At 67.1% G+C, this 18535-nt stretch overlaps 5 protein-coding genes across 5 annotated transcripts in view; 3 read left to right on the plus strand and 2 right to left on the minus strand.

The window, feature by feature from the left end:
* Positions 1-2098, minus strand: part of EMIHUDRAFT_467376 (hypothetical protein) — a gene marked incomplete at both ends in the record, with an annotated part of 4925 nt that extends 2827 nt beyond the window's left edge. Inside the window, 5 exons of the mRNA XM_005787993.1 lie at positions 82-432; positions 578-681; positions 780-898; positions 995-1427; positions 1627-2098. Coding sequence (XP_005788050.1) covers positions 82-432; positions 578-681; positions 780-898; positions 995-1427; positions 1627-2098 — 1479 coding nt within the window. The remainder of the gene's footprint in view (positions 1-81; positions 433-577; positions 682-779; positions 899-994; positions 1428-1626) is intronic.
* Positions 2099-4086: 1988 nt separating this feature from the next.
* Positions 4087-6309, plus strand: EMIHUDRAFT_455299 (hypothetical protein; the record flags this gene model as incomplete). The annotated part of the gene is made up of 4 exons (XM_005787994.1): positions 4087-5361; positions 5667-5921; positions 5992-6065; positions 6285-6309. The coding sequence occupies 4 exons, from the start codon at positions 4087-4089 to the stop codon at positions 6307-6309; spliced, it is 1629 nt and encodes a 542-aa protein (XP_005788051.1).
* A 2137-nt stretch (positions 6310-8446) lies between these two features.
* On the plus strand, positions 8447-9397 carry EMIHUDRAFT_455300 (hypothetical protein; the record flags this gene model as incomplete). Its single annotated transcript, XM_005787995.1, has 3 exons — positions 8447-8982; positions 9110-9307; positions 9364-9397. The coding sequence occupies 3 exons, from the start codon at positions 8447-8449 to the stop codon at positions 9395-9397; spliced, it is 768 nt and encodes a 255-aa protein (XP_005788052.1).
* A 225-nt stretch (positions 9398-9622) lies between these two features.
* EMIHUDRAFT_110720 (hypothetical protein) lies at positions 9623-11557 on the minus strand (the record flags this gene model as incomplete). Its single annotated transcript, XM_005787996.1, has 1 exon — positions 9623-11557. The coding sequence occupies one exon, from the start codon at positions 11555-11557 to the stop codon at positions 9623-9625; it is 1935 nt and encodes a 644-aa protein (XP_005788053.1).
* A 5015-nt stretch (positions 11558-16572) lies between these two features.
* EMIHUDRAFT_440928 (hypothetical protein) lies at positions 16573-18077 on the plus strand. Its single transcript, XM_005787997.1, has 3 exons — positions 16573-16664; positions 16728-17440; positions 17512-18077. Exons 1-3 carry the CDS (start codon positions 16616-16618, stop codon positions 17857-17859), a joined length of 1110 nt encoding a protein of 369 aa, XP_005788054.1. The 5' UTR covers positions 16573-16615; the 3' UTR covers positions 17860-18077.
* The last annotated feature ends 458 nt before the right edge of the window (positions 18078-18535 follow it).

Here is an 18535-nt window from a genome sequence, read left to right on the forward strand (position 1 = left end):
CGCCCCCTCCTCCTCCCCTCCGAAGCCGTAGTCGAGCAGCAGCTCGTCCGCCCCGATGCCGACGCGGTAGCAGAAGGTCACCTCGTCGCCCGCCACCAAATCCTCGGTGGCGCACAGCGCGACCACTCCGTCGCCCGTGCGCACGATCGGGTCCGCCCCGCCGCCCGCCCCTCCCCGGTGGTTTGCAAGGTCGAGGAGCGGCACAAGCCGCAGCGCCGCGGAGCCGTCCGGCGCGGAGTCGCGGATCGCGCGCGTCCGCACGACTCGCTCGGCCCAGTCCGCCTCCTCGACACTCGCGCCCGCCCGCCGTGCGACCCGCTCCGCCGTCGCCTCGGCCCACGCGCGCTGCGAGCGCGCGGCGGAAGCGAGGGCGGGCGAGGAGAGCGTGGCGAGCTCTTCCTCAGTGCGGTCGCGCAGCAACGGGATGCAAGCCTGCGAGCACAGCGGAGGGGAGTGAGTCGACGCGCCGCGTCGGAGCCACTCAGGCCCCGAGGCGCGCCGGCAGGGTCTCCAAGTACGGCGCAGCGTCGTCCCTCGCCGAGAGCAGCGCAGCCATCAGCCGCTCGTGCCGCGCCACCCCCTCGCCGCCGCCGCCGCCGCCGTCCTCTCCGCCGGCGGAAGAGCCGCCCGCCGCGCTCGCCCACAGCGTGCACTCCTCGGGCACGCCGAGCAGCGGCGTGCCTACGGCGGAGCACGACCCGCTCGCGCCCCTCCCCCCTCCAACGCCTCGTCGGGGGCCGAGGCCTCGCCGGCACGCACAGCCTGCGCCACAAAGAGACCTCGCACTCCGTCCGGCCGGACGCCGCACCGGAGAGGGCCGATGTGGCCTCCGCGCGAGAGGACGTCGCACGCCAGCCGAGCGACGGCCTGCTCGGGCGCACTCCGCACCATCTCGCACCTGAGGACCGAAAGAGTGAGGATGACCAACTCAATACTTATCGCGGGCGCGCTCCTCCCCCACTCGCGCCTCTTCCCCATCTCCTCGAGCGCCCACCCGTGCCCCTGCGCGGCGGCGGCGGCGTAGTGCCTCGCCGCCGTCGCCTCGCAGGCAGCCACGCCGTGCCCGTGCTTGTAGGCGCTGCCGAGCGAGTACTGCGCCCCCGCCAGGCCCTGCGCCGCCGCAGCCTCCCAAAAGGTGTGCGCCGCGCCGTAGTCCGCGCCGCCGCTTACGCCCTCCCCGTTGGCGCGCAGTGTCGCCGCCCACAGCTGCGCGTGCGGGTGGCCCTGCGCGGCGGCGCGCTCGAAGGAGCGAGCCGCCGCCGCCGCGTCCCGCCGCGCCCCAAACTCGCCCCGGTAGCGAAAGCCGCCCAGCACGAACTGCGCGGGCGCGCTGCCGGCGGCGGCGGCGCGCTCCACCCACGGGCAGGCGGCCGCGGCGCGCGCGTCCTCCGACTCGGAGAACCAGACGACGAGCGAGTAGCGCTCACCTGCGGGCAGGCTCAGGCAAGGCTCAGGTTGGCTCCCGGAGGCTGACGGCGGGCGAGCGCAGCCACTCGCCGCCGCGCACGTCGACGCCGTGCATGACGTCGTACTGGTGCATGCAGAGGTCGCCCTCGCCGAGCGGGACGAAGCGGCGCGACGACGCGTGCGCCTCTGACTGCACGTAGAAGCCGCCGGCGTACTCACCCGGTGGCGACAGCGGCAGCACGGCGGTCGCAAAGGCGGAGACGTCAAAGTGCGCAGAGAGGCCGAGCCGCTCGCCGGGCAGGTAGCGGCGCACGAGCGCGTCGCAGACCACCGCGCCGCCGCAGCCAGTGCGCTCTCGCACGTACGGAAGCACCCTCTCCTCGAGCACGGGCTGAGCGAGGCGCGTGAGCGGGCCGCGGCCGACGACACGGCCGCTCTCGATGAGCGGAGCGAGGTAGGTGGCAGAGCCGTCCACCGTGTCGCCTTCCGACTCAAACATGGCCTCGCGCGCTGCCTCGCGCAGCGCGGCGAGGCTTCCCGGCGAGACGAGGCCGTGGAGGACGTGGACGGTGCCATCCTCGCTGGTCGACTCTGGGAAGGCCGCGCCGCTCGAGGAGGAGTATGCGTGGCGCGAGAGTAGCGGCAGCGAGCGGAGCGGAGGCACGAGGCCGCTGACGGCGAGGAGCAGCATGCCGTGAGGCTCCGAGCTAGCCAAAGCGATGCTCGCTCGCCACCCAGCACCAGCCGCTCCTCGCTGCTTGGTGTGAATTTGCCCGGATCCTGAACCCTCTGCCGCTCCCAGCCGCACCCGCCAAGCACCTGCCACCGCCGCCTCCGCCTTCAATCTCAATGTCCCACCCCTCTGCGCGCGGGCCTTCTAGGCCCGCGGGTAGTCTCCACCCATCCCCAGGGCCTCCAGGGCTCGCACCTCAACCTCTCATAGACCAGCGCAAAGCGCCATAGGACGTATTTTCTTGTCAATAACAAGGTCTGTGAACTACGAAGTCAAGGTGCCTAGCGCCCTCAAAAGACGAGAGGCAAGCTGGGCAGGGCTCGGCGGCACACGGCGGATGCTGTGCGTCACTGGGCCACAAATTTGGTTTCGACGGCACCCTGCCTCGACCAAACCTTGCTCAGGGTTCTTGGGTGCAAAGAGCGCGGACACAAGTCACAGGGCCCGCTCGTCCATGCGACCGGCAAAGGCCTGGGTCAAAGAGCACAAGGGACAGTACTACGACGCGCTCCATGTCAAGAACGGAATCGTCAAAATTTGTCTCGTCGAAAGGGCGGCATCGCGCCGCCAACCAAGAGAATCATCCACAACTTCGCCAAAGAGGTCGGCAGCCCGAGTGCCGTCGACCGCACCGACTACGGCACAGCCTCCGGCAGCGCCCGGGGCTTCGCCCAGCACCACTCGCAACAGCTCTCGCGCGCCGCCGTCTGTGGTGACGCGCAGAACATCAACAACGCTGCTCGCAACATGCGTGTCGCGCACTCATTCATGACCGGTCTCAATGTCCCACCCCCCTGCGCGCGGCCGGGCCTTCTAGGCCCGCGGGTAGTCTCCCCCCATCCCCAGGGCCTCCAGGGCTCGCACCTCAACCTCTCACAGACCAGCGCATAGCGCCGAAGGAGGTATTTTCTTTTCAATAACAAGGCTGTGAACAGAGTTCGCAAATCGAGATCCTCGAGAGTTCACGCGGAGTAGAGGCTGGGGCTATACCAGACAGAGTTGTCGGTTTTCCGCAATAGAGGAAAAAGAAATCGACGGCGTGATTGCCCGGCGAGGAAACACTCCCGCCTGCTGTGCAAAGAAGAAAGAAGTGCTTGTCTCACTGCGCTCGCCCCAGCACCGACTCTTCACGAAAACCATCGCTTTCGGCGGCAGAATTCTTACTGAGAGCAAAAAGAAAGTGCGGAGAAAAGCTTTCCTCGCCGAAGAGTCGGCATGCTGCGAGCCTCGGTCCACAGAGGCTCCTCCAGGCTGACTGCGGCCGCATTGGCGCGGCCAGCGCCGGCCGTGGGCGGCGTGCGGCGCCTGACAGACCGTGAGCCGCGCCCCGGCCCGCCCGCGACGCGCCCGGGAGCCTGCGGCGGCGCGCGCACAGCGGAGCTTTTCCCCTCAGCTCACCACACCTGTATGTTGTGAGAGAGATTTTTAGCAATACCAAACAACTCTAACACTCACACGTAATTTGGGGCCTGGAGCCCTGTTCACGCGCGCGCGAGACGTGCAGACAGGGTTGCCAGGTGAGAGCGAATGGCGCGGTTCACGCCTCGCACAACAGAGAGAGAGATGCGCTCTGCATGGTGGGACATAAAAGAGAGCGAGTACTTGGGCGAGTAGGCCGTGCGGTCAACGCTGCCGCGCGCGACTTTGCGCGCGAGGCGGCGCAGCTTGAGAACGGCGGTGGGCGAGAAGCCGCCGCCGAACGTCTCGTGGAGCAGCAGGTTGAAGTTGTTGCGCTTGACAAAGATCGCGTCGTGGTAGAAACCGCGATGCGCGCCTTGACGTAGCCGTGGCCGGTCTTGTGGGAGAAGGGTTCGCTGGGCTTTTGTTTTGCAAAGGGGGACCGTGAGTTGAGGAAATCGGAGGACGCGACCCACCTCTGTTTGGCCTGCCTGTGTCGCTGCCGCCGCCGCTCGCCGCCTCGACCGCTCGCACAGCCGTTCACATACATGGACACAGACGAGGACGCGGCGGCGGCCGCCCGCTCGAGACGGCTCGAGCGTGGCTGCCGCGGCTTTGTGCAGCGGCTCCTGGGCTGGCCGCCGGAGCCAGCATCTGATGGAGTCCTTGTCACCATTGCCCCCCGCGTCTCCGAGGAGACCGCAGTGATTGCGTCAAACCAGGACCAGCGGAAGCATGGCGGTGCCTCAACGCTCCTTGGGCGCACCGGTCCTGGTGTGAGCATAGTTCGGATCATTTTGCTCGCGGCGGGACTGGTCGCTCTCGCCCTCGCGCTCTGGAAGACCGCAGCCATTGCTCCATCGTTAATTCAGGCCAACGGGCTGCCACTCGGACTCGCCCAAACCGGAGCTTACTTCATCGCCTACTTGTGTGAAGCCGTCCTCATTGTTGCGGTGACCCCATTCGTGGCGGCGAAGGAGGCTGTGGGGTTTGCTGCTGTCAAGCTCTGGCAGGTGGCAACCGCTTACTTCTCATTCGCTTGGGATGTCATCGCCGCAGTCTTCTCATTCGCTTGGGATCTCATCGCCGCAGTCTTCACCCTCCTTTCGGACGCCGCCGCCACAGTCTTCTCCTTCACTGAAGAATTTATCCTTGTCCCCATGGCCCAATTCCTCCAGCCAGGCGCACAGATTGTCCGGGACAAGGCGGTGACGGTCGCGGAGACTGTCAAGGACGTGGCTGTCTGGCCGTACGAGAACGTCGTGCAGCCTGCCGGAGAGGCGGTTGTAGGCTGCGTGCAGGACGTGTTTTCCTGGTCGTACCAGCGTGTCTTGCAGCCCATCGGACATGCGATTGGCGCCACCGCGACATTCGTGATGGATGCCGTCATTGCCCCGTCACTTAATGCCTTGGCGTGGGCCGTCGCGAAAATGTGGCAAGGATTGTTTTGGATCGGCGACGCGATCCTCGAGGGCATCTCCCGCATTGTGGTGTACCTCTACGAGCATGCGGTGGTGCCTGTGTCTCACGGCATTCGATTAGTCGGGGCAGAAATCGGAAATGGCTTGGGTGCCGCCGCCAGCTGGGTGTGTGGCCACATTTTGGCTCCTGTTGCAAACGCAGTCAGCGCTGCCGCATCAGCCTCCTACCACTATGTGATAGAGCCTGTTGGTTCAGTGATCGGATGGCTAGTCTCCACCCTAGCCAGCGGCATTGCATCCGCAGGCTCCACCACCTATCGATTCGTCATCGAGCCGGTTGGCTCAGAGGTGGGCTCGCTCGCCGGCATCGTGAGCAGTGCCACGGCGCGTTCCTGGGCCGCGGTGAGCTACGTGATGGCTCAGACCAGGCCGCACGCGACGCCCTCGCCACCCCCGCCCCCGCCGTACCCACAGCCGCCGCCACCGCCTCCGCCTCCACTCATCAACGTGTTGCTCGGCGCCGCGTGGTAGGAGCGGCGTTCAGGCGCACCTCGGAGGAAGACTGTGAGGCTTGTCGTTTGCGTGTATCTTTTCCCCACCCAACCTGTGTCAACTTGAACTAATTTATCATCAATCTGAGAGAAATTTTTAGCAATACCAAACAACTCTAACACGCACACATCATTTGGGGCCTGGAGCCCCGGCAGTTAAATCTTCGTGGAAATCGCTGCCTCCTCACCCTCCGCAGAAGGCCGCCGACGCCGACGCCGCCTCGGCCGCTCGCCCCACCGACCGAAGGCTGCTTGGACTCGATCGCCAAAAACTTCAACCCGGATGTCGACGTCAACAACGCCGCCCTCTGCGAGTACAACTTCGCGGGCGGGGAGATCGCGGTGTTCGGCTGCATTACGAATTGCGAGGTGTTCGTCGACCAGAATAGCGACCTCCTGCTCAACTCGAGCGTCAACGAGCTCGGCTTCCCCACGAGCGGAGCGGCACGAGCAACATCAGCGGCGCCTTCTTTGTCTCGAGATTGGCGCTGCCGACGAGCGCGTGCGGGTGAAGCCGGCTGCGCTGGGTGACAATTCCGGCCGCTGCAGGATTCGGTACTTCAGCTTGGTATAGTATCATCGTATGCCAGATCATACCCCAGGGCTATACCCTGATACCCTCTTGAGAGGACCCGCATTGGGCCCCTAGAGGATAGGCTGAGATACCCTCGTGGGTTACCCTTCACACCGGACACGACCCCCCTCTTCACACCTCTTCGCGCGCCGCTGCGCGCGCGCCAAGTCAGACAACGCGCTCGAGTGAGCGTCGCGCAGGAGGGAGGTGAGCGCGCACCACTAAGCAATGCGCTAGGCGAGGAGGGCGCTAATGGCGGCCGTCGTCGCATTTGACGGGCCCGCGGCCGCAGCCGGAGGGTGCGGCTGCAGCCGCGGGAGGGGCCGCGGCCTGCACGGCTGCGGCCGGGGCCGGCGCCGCGGGGGGCGCGGCGTTAGGCGCCGTGGCGGGCTCCGCTGCGGACTCGGTGTCCCCCGCCGCCGCCGTGACACGCTGCAGGGTGATATGCACACATGCGGGCGCTGCCCAGGAAATCGTTCTCGAAGTCAACATGGCACCGGCAACATCCGGTGAATTTCCGAAACAGCTGGCGTTGCCGAAACGAGGAGGCGTGCATTGCGCGCGCAACAGCTGGTGGGCGTGGCGCGCGGGTACGGCGGAAGCGCAAAGAGTTTGAATGATACCGGGGCGGACCGTGCGGGAGGGCTCGGTCCTCGGTGAGAGGTGTGAATTGTCGCTTCGCTGCGCGGCCGCCGATGATACCTTGATACCCAGCCGAGATGGGTCCCCACAGAGGCCTAGAGCATACCTTGATACCCCCTCGAGAAGCATACGATGAATACTATACCAACGCAAGCTGAAGTACCGAATCCTGCACGCTTTCACTTTCCTGGTGGGGGGGGGGACAAGGACGGCAGCGGTGGGGAAGGGGCGGCTGCGACGATGGCGGCGAGGGTGGCGGCGAGGGTGGCGCGCTGTCGCCCTCTGGTAGCATCAATCAGTGCAAAGGAAAGAGTGGGTTGGTCTGAGTTGTTTTGTTTTGTTTACATAGGAATTCCATGTTGGGATGTTAGAGGTGGGTTAAGAGGGGATGCGCGCGAACTGCGGGACCGCCGGGACGACGGCGGGCGGGATGGCGGGTGATTGCGACGCGCCGCCACTTTTGGCGACTTGAATTCCTAAGCAGGTCTTTCACTTTCTTCTGCAAATCGCAGTTTGGATGGAAGATACAAGGATCAAGGAGACGGAGGAGCAACGAGCGCCCTGGCGTGTCGCGTGAGCCAAAGACTCCCTCCGTAGACACTGATCACACACACAAGAGTCGTGATTTCTTGTTGGTTTTCTAAAATCTCTCTCTCACACACACGGGTGGGATGACAGGGTGGGTTGTCACAACAAGCACGAGAGCGTGCTCGACAGAGCGACAGCGCAGCGCACTGCCGTCCGGCCGAAGGAAGGACGGCAAAGGGACGGCAGCTAGCTGCGCTGCGCAATAAAACCATTTCTAATGAAGGTACCGGCACCCTCCATTCCACTCGAAACCCCAGGCGTGGGGTTCCAGGTGGCCCGGACTGCGGCAGAAGACGCCCAATCTTGCTGCGTAAGAAAAAAGAAAGAAAGAAAGAAAACAGACAACTCATGCGAACGACAAGCCGCCACCACACAGGGATTTTAAGGAGAGGAGTGTGATGCGCTAGCCGTCGCCCACCCTAGGGAGTCTGCCTCTTCCTATCTCTTTTTCGCACAGAGGGCACGCGAGGTACGACCGTGCCCGGCCGTGCTATTAAAGCGACTCGGCTCTCTAACAGGCTGCAGCCCAGAGCCACACGGAGTCTACGCGCATCGCTTGTGCATAGCCTCGACCAATCTCCTGTTCACGGTGCAACCGTGAACAAAGAGCTTCTTCGGCTGACAGAACGGCGGGCTAGGCATTGAGAGCCCAGGAGTTTTAATCGCAGTCTCTCGCCGATTCTCGCTGCAACCTTCATGCCACCTCGCGGCCGTCCCACTCTCGTCGTTCTCTCCCTTGTCACTTCCTCCTCTGTCGCGTCATTCTCTTCTGCCTCGTCCTGCGCCGCCGCCGCCTGCCGTTCCCTTGTTCTCTCGGCTTCTTTCGCCTTTCGGCGCAGCTCCGCCCTCCTTGCTGCATATCCTGGCCCCTCGAGTCTATCGAGCTCCCCTCGCGCAAGGACCACATTTCTGACTCCCACTCCGATCATTGCTGCGTAAGAACTAAAAGAAAGAAAGAATTGGGTTTTCTTTTCTCCCGGCAAGCGCTTGCCGGGAAGAGGCGTGTGGTCCCTGGCAGTCAGATTCAATGGTGGTGGCCACTCTCACGCTCGCTGCTGCCGCGCTCGTCGTACCAGCGCCGACGGCCTCGCACTGTCGCACCGCCGGCCCGCCGCGCCTCGCTCAGCCGGCGATGGTGGCACTCAAGGACGACCTGCTCTCGCTCACGGCCGGTGCGGCGACCACAGCGCTAGACGACAGGACCCGGGCCCAGGTGAACGAGATCATCCTCGATCTCGAGCGCTCCTCGCCCACGCCGCAGCCCGCGGGCAGCAACCTCCTCAACGGCGTCTGGACGATCCAGCTGCCCGGGCAGCTCGGCCAGGGCCTGGTGGACTCGCCGACGCGGGAGCTGGCGCTCGCGCTGTACTCGACAGCGTACGCGCCGGGCACGCTGCTCCAGCTGTTCAACAAGCTGCCTGCGCCTCTCGGCATCACGCTGGGCGAGATCTCCGTCACCATCCGGTCGCCTGACGCCGGGCAGCCCCGCGCCTCCACCGAGGTGAGCGTGACGCTGCCGCTGGCGGGCGTGCAGCCGCTCAAGTTCTTCAGCAACCTGACGCCGGTGAGCGACACGCGCTTGAAGGAGGAGGTCATCGAGGCCGAGGTGCTCGGCCGGCGCCAGCTGCTGCCCGGCCCGCTCGCGAGGACGCGCACGCTCTTCGTGACGTGCGCACGCCACCGCACCCTCACCCCGCACCCACAGCCTCGTGTCCCTGGCACGCCACCGCACCCTCACCCCGCACCCACAGCCTCGTGTCCCTGGCGTCACCACGGCCTGCCCTTGGCGCGCCAGGTACCTCGACGAGGACGTGCTAATCACGCGCGACGACTCTGGCGTGGCAGAGGTGCTCGTGCGCAAGCAGGACATGTCGTGGGCGCGCTCCTCCTCAGAGACGAGCAAGAAGGGCCGCGACGAGGACCTGACCGGCGGCGTCGTGGATGAGGATGCGCCGCCCACCAGCCCCGGTGGCGACGAGCCGTCGGACATGGAGTGAGCCGCCTTCGTACCGTCGGGGCGATGTGTCTTGTGTGGGTGGGTTGTGCGAGGGTGCGCGGGGACGCGCTGACGGCTGTTTACTGAGACGTTTTCATTTTCATGCCCCAACACCGGGGCCAAGACGATATATACGTACTCCTCTCTCGCACGCGACGCGCGCGCACACCTGCTAGCTACTACTCCTCCCTCTCACTGAGACTAAACTGATCATCCGATCAATCACTCTCTGAAAACTATGTGTGTTACTCGTGCATGTGCATGTGCATGTGCACCACGCCAAGCTAAGTACGGCCGTGCTCCTAGGAGTGCTCAGTACGCCTCCGAGAGCTCAAAGCACAGGTGCCCCTCCGGCAGCCCAGGCGAGACGCCCAGCGCCGCCGCTCGCCGCAGCAGCGCGCTGCAGTGCATGCTGAGGGTGCGACGCCGCTTGGTCCGCTCCAGCGCGAGCACCGCGACGCGGCCCGCAGCGCTCGAGGCCTCGCGCTCGGCCGCCACCAGCTGCGCACGACCCGCCCCGCCCTCCTCGCCGCGCTCGTCGCCCTCCGTCCTGTCCCCGCGATCATCCCTCTCCCCGCCCTCTGCCTTTGGGGCGCCGCGGGAGCGCCACGGCTTTCGAGGGCCGAACAGGCCAAAGTAGCGGCGCGGCGGCAGCGGCTCGGGAGCGGCGGAATCCCCCTCCGTTGCTGGTTCGGATGCCCGCAGCACCGCCACGGCCCAGCGCTGCTCCCACAACGCGTAGTCCGCCACCGCCGCGTCGAGCTCCGCCGCGTCGGCAGCGTAGAAGCGCAGGTCCTCCGCCCTCTCGCGCCGCGCCCGCCGCCTCTCCACCGCACTGGCGAGGCTTGGGTCAGCGCGGAGGGCGTCAAAGGCGGCGACCGTCAGAGGCGACGCCACGACATCGCTCTGCACGCCGCCATCCGCGTCGGCGGGGTCGGCGTCGGCGGCATCGGCGGCGGCGGAGCGGACAAAGTCGAGGTGCAGCACCCGCTTCTTGAGAGCCCCGTCGAGCTGCCCCACCTCCTCCTCCGAGAGCTGCTGGAGGAGGTCGCCCAGCGGCGCCCGCCGCGCCGCCACGGCAACGCCGCTCATCTCGCCGAGCAGCATCCACAGCCAGTCCGCCTCGCCGCCGCCGCCGCCGCCGCCGCCGCCACCGCCGCCCTCGCCGCCCTCGCCGTCCTCGGCCATCGCGAGCACCTCCTTGAGCCGCTCGAGTCGCGTGGCGACGAGGCCTTGCCGTGCGGCATCGAGGACCTCGATCGCCGCCGCTCGCTCCTCCTGCGCGATCGCCGCCGCTCGCTCCTCCTGCGCGATCGCCGCCGCTCGCTCCTCCTGCGCGATCGCCGCCGCTCGCTCCTCCTGCGCGATCGCCGCCGCTCGCTCCTCCTGCGCCGCACCGAGACTGCCTGGCTCAGCGCCACTGGCCGCCGCCTCGCCCTCCTCCTCTCGATCCCCGCCGCAGTCACCGTCACTGGCAGCCTCCTCGCCACCTCTCCAGCCATCGCCGCCGCCGCCGCCGGCCCCGTCAAGCGCCGCGAAGAGGGAGGCGAGGTCGGCCGGGTGGCACCCCGTGTGCCTTCGCACCCAAGCGGCGAGGGAAGCCAACCACTCGGGAGCGCCGCAGCGGGCGAGCAGAGCGGCGGCGGCGGCGTCACTGGCCGGCAGCGAGACCGAGTGGTGAGTGACGCGGCCAGGGTCCTCGCCGCCGCTCCGCAGCAGCTCCTCGCAAAACTCGGCCGCGAAGAGCGTGCCGTCCGCCACCACACAGATTGTCGCGCCGAGCGGCAGCGCCTCCTCGCAGACCCAGCGGCGGGTCGCCTCCTCCTCGAGGTGCGGCTGGAAGAGGCACAGGACGAGGCGGCGGGGACCAGAGAGGCAGACCTGCGGCACCGGCGTCTGGAAGCGGCGAGCAAACTCTGCCGCGAGTCGGCCCGGCGGTGCCAATGCAGCGCCGAGCGGCTCATCCCGCTGCAAGTATAGCCTCAGAGGCCCCTCCGGGTCCAGCGCCGCGATAGCGTCCCGCGCCGTCTCAGCAGCGCTGACACCGCGCACGATGGCGACGCCCGGCGACGCAAGCCGCGCCGACAAGAGCTCCGCGTCGCGATCAGCCGGCGGGGCTGCCACGGGCAGCCGGGCGTTGGTGCGGGCGACGAGCGAGTCGTACGACGTGGAGTGGCTGAGGTTGGCCGCGAGCGCGGCAGCAGCGGCCACAGGGACGGCGGCGGCGGCGGCGGCGGCGCGTCTCATTGGACAGCCACAAGGCGGAATCCTCACGCCACGCTGAACACGAACCAGATTAGTCCTGTTTACGATAAACTAGGTCTAAACCTGGTATGGCTAATGGGGTTCCTCCCCCCCCCTCCCCCCCCCGCGTAGCGCGCACCTCCCCCCAGCTCCCCTGCTCTGTGACGAGAGAGATGCGGCTCTCAGCGGCACGCGCAAGCGTCAGCAGCCTTGCTTCTTCTCGCGCTGGTCGAGGTTGTGCATGGCAATCTTGACCGTCTCGAGGGTCCACGCGGCAGCGTCGAGGGATCTGCTTGCAGAAGCCGCTAATCTGACACCTGCGTCCTGCCGGAGCGCTTGCCCACAACGCCGACCGTAGTCTGCAGTGAGCGCGCCTCTTCCTTTGCAGAACTGTTGCAGAAAAGACGACGGTGACGGTGGCGCCCGCCTTGAGGCAGACTTTGGGCTCCATCCTCAGGCTTGGGAGTCGGGCGCAGGCTCTGGCCCGGGCTCGTTGCCCGCGCTGGGCTCGCCGCCCAGCACAGCCGATCGCCCTCCGGCAGGCGCTTGTCGTGCTCTGGGCCCGGCCTGGGGCTCCGTCGGGCCGGCCGCGCTCCGCCTCGGCGTCTTCTGGCACGTCCTCAGACTTGTCCTCAGAGAGCTCAGAAAGACGTGCCCATATCTCGGTTCTCGCGCTGATCGTCCTCGGCTGCCGGCGGGGAGAGAGTGCCCTCCTCCTCCTCAAGCCCACGCCAGTCAGTCTGCCTCTTCGCCCATGGCGCGGAGGCTCCGCGCTGCCCTAGAGGGGCGCCCTAACCGGGTCTAAACCTGGTATGGCTAATGGGGTCCCCCACCCAGGCCGAGCCCTGTTTAGACCCAGTTTATCGTAAACAGGACTAATCTGGTTCGTGTTCAGCCGTGGTCTAAACTGGGTCTAAACATGGTCTAAACTGGTTCGCTTGGAACTCTCATAATCCAGCGGCGGCTTCCTACCCTATCCCACTGGAGCGGTGAAGGTGTGGTACTATATACCAACTAAATAAAGTGATGGTTGGTGGTACTCTCCTGTGCAACCACAGTCCTTCCTGTGACATGGCAGTCCGGAGCACTTGGAGTGCAGTCATTAACCGCACATCCAGGGCCGGGGAGCTAAGAAGCGCACCCAGCGGGCCGGATGATTGGCATCGGGTTACGGGCTTTTCCTTCCCTTACTTACTCGAGCACTTGGAGCACTTGGAGTGCAGTCGGTAACCTCACATCCAGGGCCGGTGAGCTGAGAAGCGCATCCAGCGGGCCGGATGATCGGTGTCGGGTTACGGGCTAGAGAGCCCTGACCCCTAGCTAGGGGGGTGCGCATTCGCAGGGCAAGGGCCTTAAAGTAAACACAGGTCTCCGAGGGTTAGTTCTGCGCTTTGGGTGTCCCCTAGCGGCGGAACGCCCCCTCTACTCGGAGCTAGTGAACACCAGACACTAGACACGAGCATGACGTACACTCTCACCCGACATCGCTGGAGATGTTTTCTTTCTTTTTCTACTCGGAGCCAGTGAGACGAGAATACGCACATCTTACAAGAATACATACTGCCCCCACGGAGCACCTGCACTACTCGACGATAATACAAGAAGAATACGCAGCTTGGAAGTTGCAGACGCCTATAAAGAAAAAAACAGCCAGCTAAATTTCGGCGGCTAAAAAGCAAAGGACGGGCGCTTTTGATCGGCAAAGCAAAGTTGGAGTAACGGCGACCGCATCGCCACAATGCCAGTCGCCTGTCGAGCAGCCTTGGCGGCGCGCATGCGCCGCAGGGTTGACCGACAGCCGCGCGCCTCGAGCCTCTCGCTCCACTCGCGGCACGACGCGCCCCGCGCGCCGGTCAGCGCAGCAGGAGTATTGCGACATGCTGCACAACGCCAGTCCGAGTAATTCGTCATCTCGGCTCAGGGACGGACGAGCTGCTCCGTCAGCGACCCGACCGTGCGCGAGCCGCTCTGCACCGCGGCGGCCGCCGAAGCGACCGGACGGACGCTTCGGCTGGCATGCTCGCCACCTTCCTCTCTGGCGCTGTGGCTGGCGCGGCTCTCGCCATGCTCCTCTCCCACGCCGGAGAGATCTCGGACGTCAAGGGGCATCGGCTGCCGACGTCTCTCGCCGACGCCTTTGCTCACATCCGGGAAGGCTGGGCTCATCCGACTCTGATGACGATCGCTCTGATGCGCCACCCGCTGCTCCTGCTCGTCACGCAGCTCCTACTGCTCGTCGTTCGCGCGGCATGGCGGCGCGTCGTGCTGCGGCGGCTGTGGTTGCACTGGCCGGCTGGCATCAAGGCGATCCTCGAGGTGCACTCGGCTCTCCTCGGCTTGGTGGTCGCGTGCCTGCTACTCGGCTCGGCTATCGCGCAGTCAACCGTCCGGTTTCCCGGCTGCGGAGCCGGCGCCAGTGCAGGTGGCGCCGGCAGCGGGTCGTGCCGGGAGCCCGCCTTTGACACCAGGGCTGCATTTGAGGACTTTGACTGGGCGCTGCATGGCCTCCTCGTCCAGACGTTGCTCCCCTTTTTCCTCCACCCAGGGCTGGCGCCGCGGCTGATCGAGGTGATCGCCGCTCGCGCACCGAGCCACGTTCGGGAGGGCCTCCTCGCCCTGCGCAGCTCGGCCCGCAGGGTGAGGGGCGCGGTGCGGCTGTGCTACGCATGCAGCCTCGTGCTGATCCTGCTGCTGCTCTTGCCACTCACCCTCGAGGCCGGCGTGCGGTGGTGGCGGCTCGAGCTGCTCCCTTCTCTCCCCGCCGTGGTCGCGAGCCCGCAGGCGGACGCGGCGGACGAGGCGGCGCTCGCGGCGGGCGCGGCGTCGACGTTGCGGCTGCTCGCGCTCTTTGCGATGCTGCGGCGGTTGGGCAAGACCATCGACCTGCAGCTGGGCCACTACTACGGCCACCAGGAGGAGCGCACCGCCCGGGCCATCAGCGTTGCGACCGGCGCGGCGAGCCGCCGCTCTGCGGCTGCAAGCGCGCAGCCCACAAACACGACGACCACCGCCCTCCGGGCTGTACACTTCAAGCATGTCCTCGTCCACCGCGTGCGAGCGGGGCGCTCGACGTCGCTGCTCCGGCTCCTCGGCGCGCCGCGCTGGCTCAAGTCGTTTGTGCGCTCGCTGCGCTGGCTCTGCGTCACCCCGCCCACCTACCTCTTCTGGGCCGCCCTCTCGGCAGAGGTGGAGGCCGCGTGCGGCTGGCGGAGGCTGCTGCTGCCGTGCCTCCTCTTCGCCGCAAACGAGTGCGGGCAGACGGCGCGGCTGCTCGCGCTGCTGGCCGTGCCCGAGAGCTCCACCGCAGCGCGAGGGCTCCACCGCAGCGTGAGGCTGAGATCCGCGTTTTGGCTCCACCGCCTCGAGATAGTCGCCGCGCTGCATTGGCTCACGCTCTGTGCCGCCGCCGCCGCGCCGGGCGCCTTCTTCGGCCCGTCGCCGCCCGTGGTGGGCGTGCTGCTCGCCGCGCTGCCCGCCGCCCTCGTCGGCGTGACGACCCTCGAGCAGCTGCCCGGCGACGCCTCCGAGCTCGCCGTGCTCCTCCGCTCCGCCGGCAGGGTGGCCGCTCCGGGAGACCTCCACCACCTCGTTGCGCAGGCGCGGCACCGCGGGCTGCTCCTCGCCCCTTCCCGCCCTCCACACCCCCTCCACACCCCCTCCACACACCCTCCACACCCTCCCCGCCGCGCACAGGCGTGGTACCGAGGGCTGCTCAACGCCGCCGTCGTCGAGCCCGAGGCGCTCGCAGGCACAGTCGGCCTGGCGGATGCGCAGCGACAGCTGCCGTGGTGGCTGCGGCCGCCGCTGCCCGACGCGCGGCAGCTGCGCTCCGTGCCGCTGCTGCAGCCAAATCTTACGCCGATGACGCCGGAGCCCGGATCGAGCACGGCGCGCCTCCTCGGCTGGGGGTCCGCGGCCGCCACGGCCTTCGCCACTTCGGACTCCTTCGACTTTGCCTCGGGCAAGGAGCTGGGCCCGCCGCCCACCCGCGGGGCGAGCAGCCTCTTCCTGTCGGGGCTGGACCGCCTCCCCTCGACCCTCGGCGCGAGAGGCCTGAGCGTCGGCAACCTGCGCGCGCTCGCCCGCTCGACCCGAGAGATGCTCTCGCCCTCGCAGTCGCGGCTGGCCCTCGAGACGCCGCTGCAGGGCCTCAGGGCGGCCGTCCTCGCCGCGCTTCCCGACGACCTCGCCTCCTTCCTTGCCGACGGCGCGGACGTGCTGGTGCGGACCGTTTTCGACCGCGGCAAGCGAGGCACACTCGAGCGGCAGATCCGAGAGGTTCTCCGCGTGCTCGGCGCGGTGGCCTCGCACGCGACGCAGCGCGTGCTCTTCTCGTGGAGCGGCCGCCGCCGCCTCCTCGGCGGCCTCGCCACCCTCGAAGACATGCTCCACCTCGCCGGCGAGGCGCCGCCCGAGAGCAGCCGCACCAGCAGTAGCTCGCAAAGGGGGTCGGACGGCGTCTCCACCGACCCACTCCCTCGCCGCACGAAGAGCGACTCGAGCTGCTCGAAGAGCGAACGAGCCCCAGAGCGCACGGCGCTGCCGCCGTTGCTATCGCTGCTCGCCGGGCGCGAGCGGCGCTTCATGGCGCAGCTACGCGCGGCGGCGAAGCCGGTGGGGCGACACGGGACGGGCGGCGGCCGGGTCAACGCTAGGGACCCCTTTGCGTTCGGGTTTGACGGCTCTTGGGTGATCGACGAGCCCGGGGAGATGTTTTTGATGTCCTTGCGCAAGCGTGGGAGCGAAGCGGACAACAGGGAGGGCAGCGGCGCTCGCAAGCGTGGGAGCGAATCGGACAACAGGGAGGGCAGCGGCGCTCGCAAGTGCGGGAGTGAAGCCGGCGGCAGCGAGGGCGGCGGCGCTCGCAAGCGTGAGAGCGAAGCCGGTGGCAGCGAGAGCGGCCGCGCCGGGGGCGAGGGCGGCGGCGAGGACGAGGGCCCCAGCCACCGCGAGACGGGTAGCGGTGGCAGCAGCGATGGAGGAGGAGACGACGGCGATGGCGTGTGCCTGTGGCCGGGCGGGCCACGGCTGCCGCGCGCCTGGAAACTTCCTCGTCTCGCGATGCCTCACCCTCCATGGGCGCCCAAGCCGCCCAAGCCGCCCTCCTCAGGCGAGCCGCACTCAACGAGGCTGGAGAGAGAGGAGAGAGGCTCACGTCGGCGACCGCACGCAGGCGGCTTGTTGGTGCAGGAGGCGGTGCCGCTCTCCGCGCTCTACGACCTCGCCGGCCACAGCTACGAGGGAAGGGGCGCCGAGCTCATCGCTCGCCGCGCGCACGCGGGCATCGAAGGCACTTCCGTGCGTGTGATGCGCTACCCTCCCTCGTGGAGCTGCGTGCCGCCTTCGCCGCGGCCTCGAGCCCCACACCACGTTGGGCCACGAGCCACGCTCGCCGGCCTCCGCGCCACCCGAAGCGAGGGGCCTGAGCCGCCGGAGGAGGATCTGAAGGGGCTGCCGCCCCTCTGGTTCCACGCGACGGTGACGGCGCGGCACCCCAAGGCGCCGGAAGAGGTGCAAGCGGTCGACCTCGAGTACAAGTTCTGCTGCCTCGAGCCGCGCTTTGGCGACAGCTGCGATACGACTTCGCTCAACATCTTACTGCCCGAGCTGTGCGTCGCGATCGAGGGACTGGCCGTCGACCTCATCGATCGCAGCAGCAGCGGGGTGGCGGCCACCAGCTCTCTCCCCGACGTCATCTCGGCGCGCTGGGAGGAGCCGACCGCCGCCGAGGGGCGAGAGGGACTCTTTGGGAAGCTCTCGTTTGTCCTGCAACGGCCGGTGCTCTTCCAGCTGGTGGCGGAGGCGCGGCGGCTCTCGGTGCGAGGCAAGAAGGCTCTGCAGGTGCTCAACCCGCTGATCGGCACGCGTCGCGAGATGCGGATTGAGGCAGACGTCGAGCTGGCACGTCAGTCGACAGCTCGGAGCGTTCCCTGCACCTTCTCACAATGTTCCCCTAGGCGGACGTTGAGCTGACGCGGCTGACGTACAGTCTCATCTTCCGTGAGGAGGAGGTTCACTGGTCCATCTCCGACATCCATCTGCAGCTCGCCCGGGATGGCTCCATCCAGTGCCGCTCCGCCGAGGGTGGGCTCGTCGAGTGGCTGCTGCGCGCCGTCCCCGCGAAGCTGCTCGAGATCATAAACAAGGCGCTGCAGGACAACCTTCGCAAGGAGCAGCCTCTCTTTTTGTGGCGCGGCGACGCGGCCGAGATTGGTGCGCTCGACGGCTTCTATCGCGAGCTTTCTCGCCTCGCGTGGCTCAAGCAGGAGGTGATGCGCAGCTTTCGAGACTCGGGCGCCAGCTGAGGGGGTACGAGGTGGTGGTGCCGTGGCGTCGGAGTGGACGCCACGAAGCGAGGCAGCGGTGGAGATGGTCTTGCCTTTGCATGTGGGTGGCAAGGGGTCGCTTGTAGTTGCGCGCCAGATGTACCATCGAGATGTGTTGCGCGAGCATTGGATGAGACGCGCTGTGGGTAACCTCATCCTCAAAGAAGTGTTGCGTTTGGTCGTAGGAGTAAAAAAAACCGAGGGCGGTGTCGTGTGCTGCCTTGTGTTTGGATACCTTGTCCTCCTCCTCCTTTCCCCTAAAAATAGAGCAGTCATCTCCAGGAGAGATGGGCGACGCACGAACACAGAGGCACAGAGCACAGTGCGCACCCCGCCCCGCTCACAGGGCGTGCATCACACAGGCGTGGACTGTGTGACTCCTCGGGTTTCTGGGACAGAGGTGTGCTAGTCGCTACAGTCGGACGGCTCCGGCACGTCTGATAGGCAGTTCGGGCTCGAGTGAGGGCCGCGGTCGCGGTCGCGGCCAGCGCGCGGGACTTCGCGCGGGGCCTGGCTGGGGCTGCCGGGAAGGATCTCGATCCACGCGCCGGAGCGCGCGTGGTGCTTGAGCAGCCGGGCGGTCGCCGCAGCCACCTCGATCGGCAGCTCGTCGAGCCACTCGGCAAAGGTTCCCTCCTCTTGCGCCTCCTTTCAC

Source organism: Emiliania huxleyi, assembly GCF_000372725.1.
Source record: "Emiliania huxleyi CCMP1516 chromosome Unknown EMIHUscaffold_139, whole genome shotgun sequence".
Classification (NCBI taxonomy): Eukaryota; Haptophyta; order Isochrysidales; family Noelaerhabdaceae; genus Emiliania; species Emiliania huxleyi.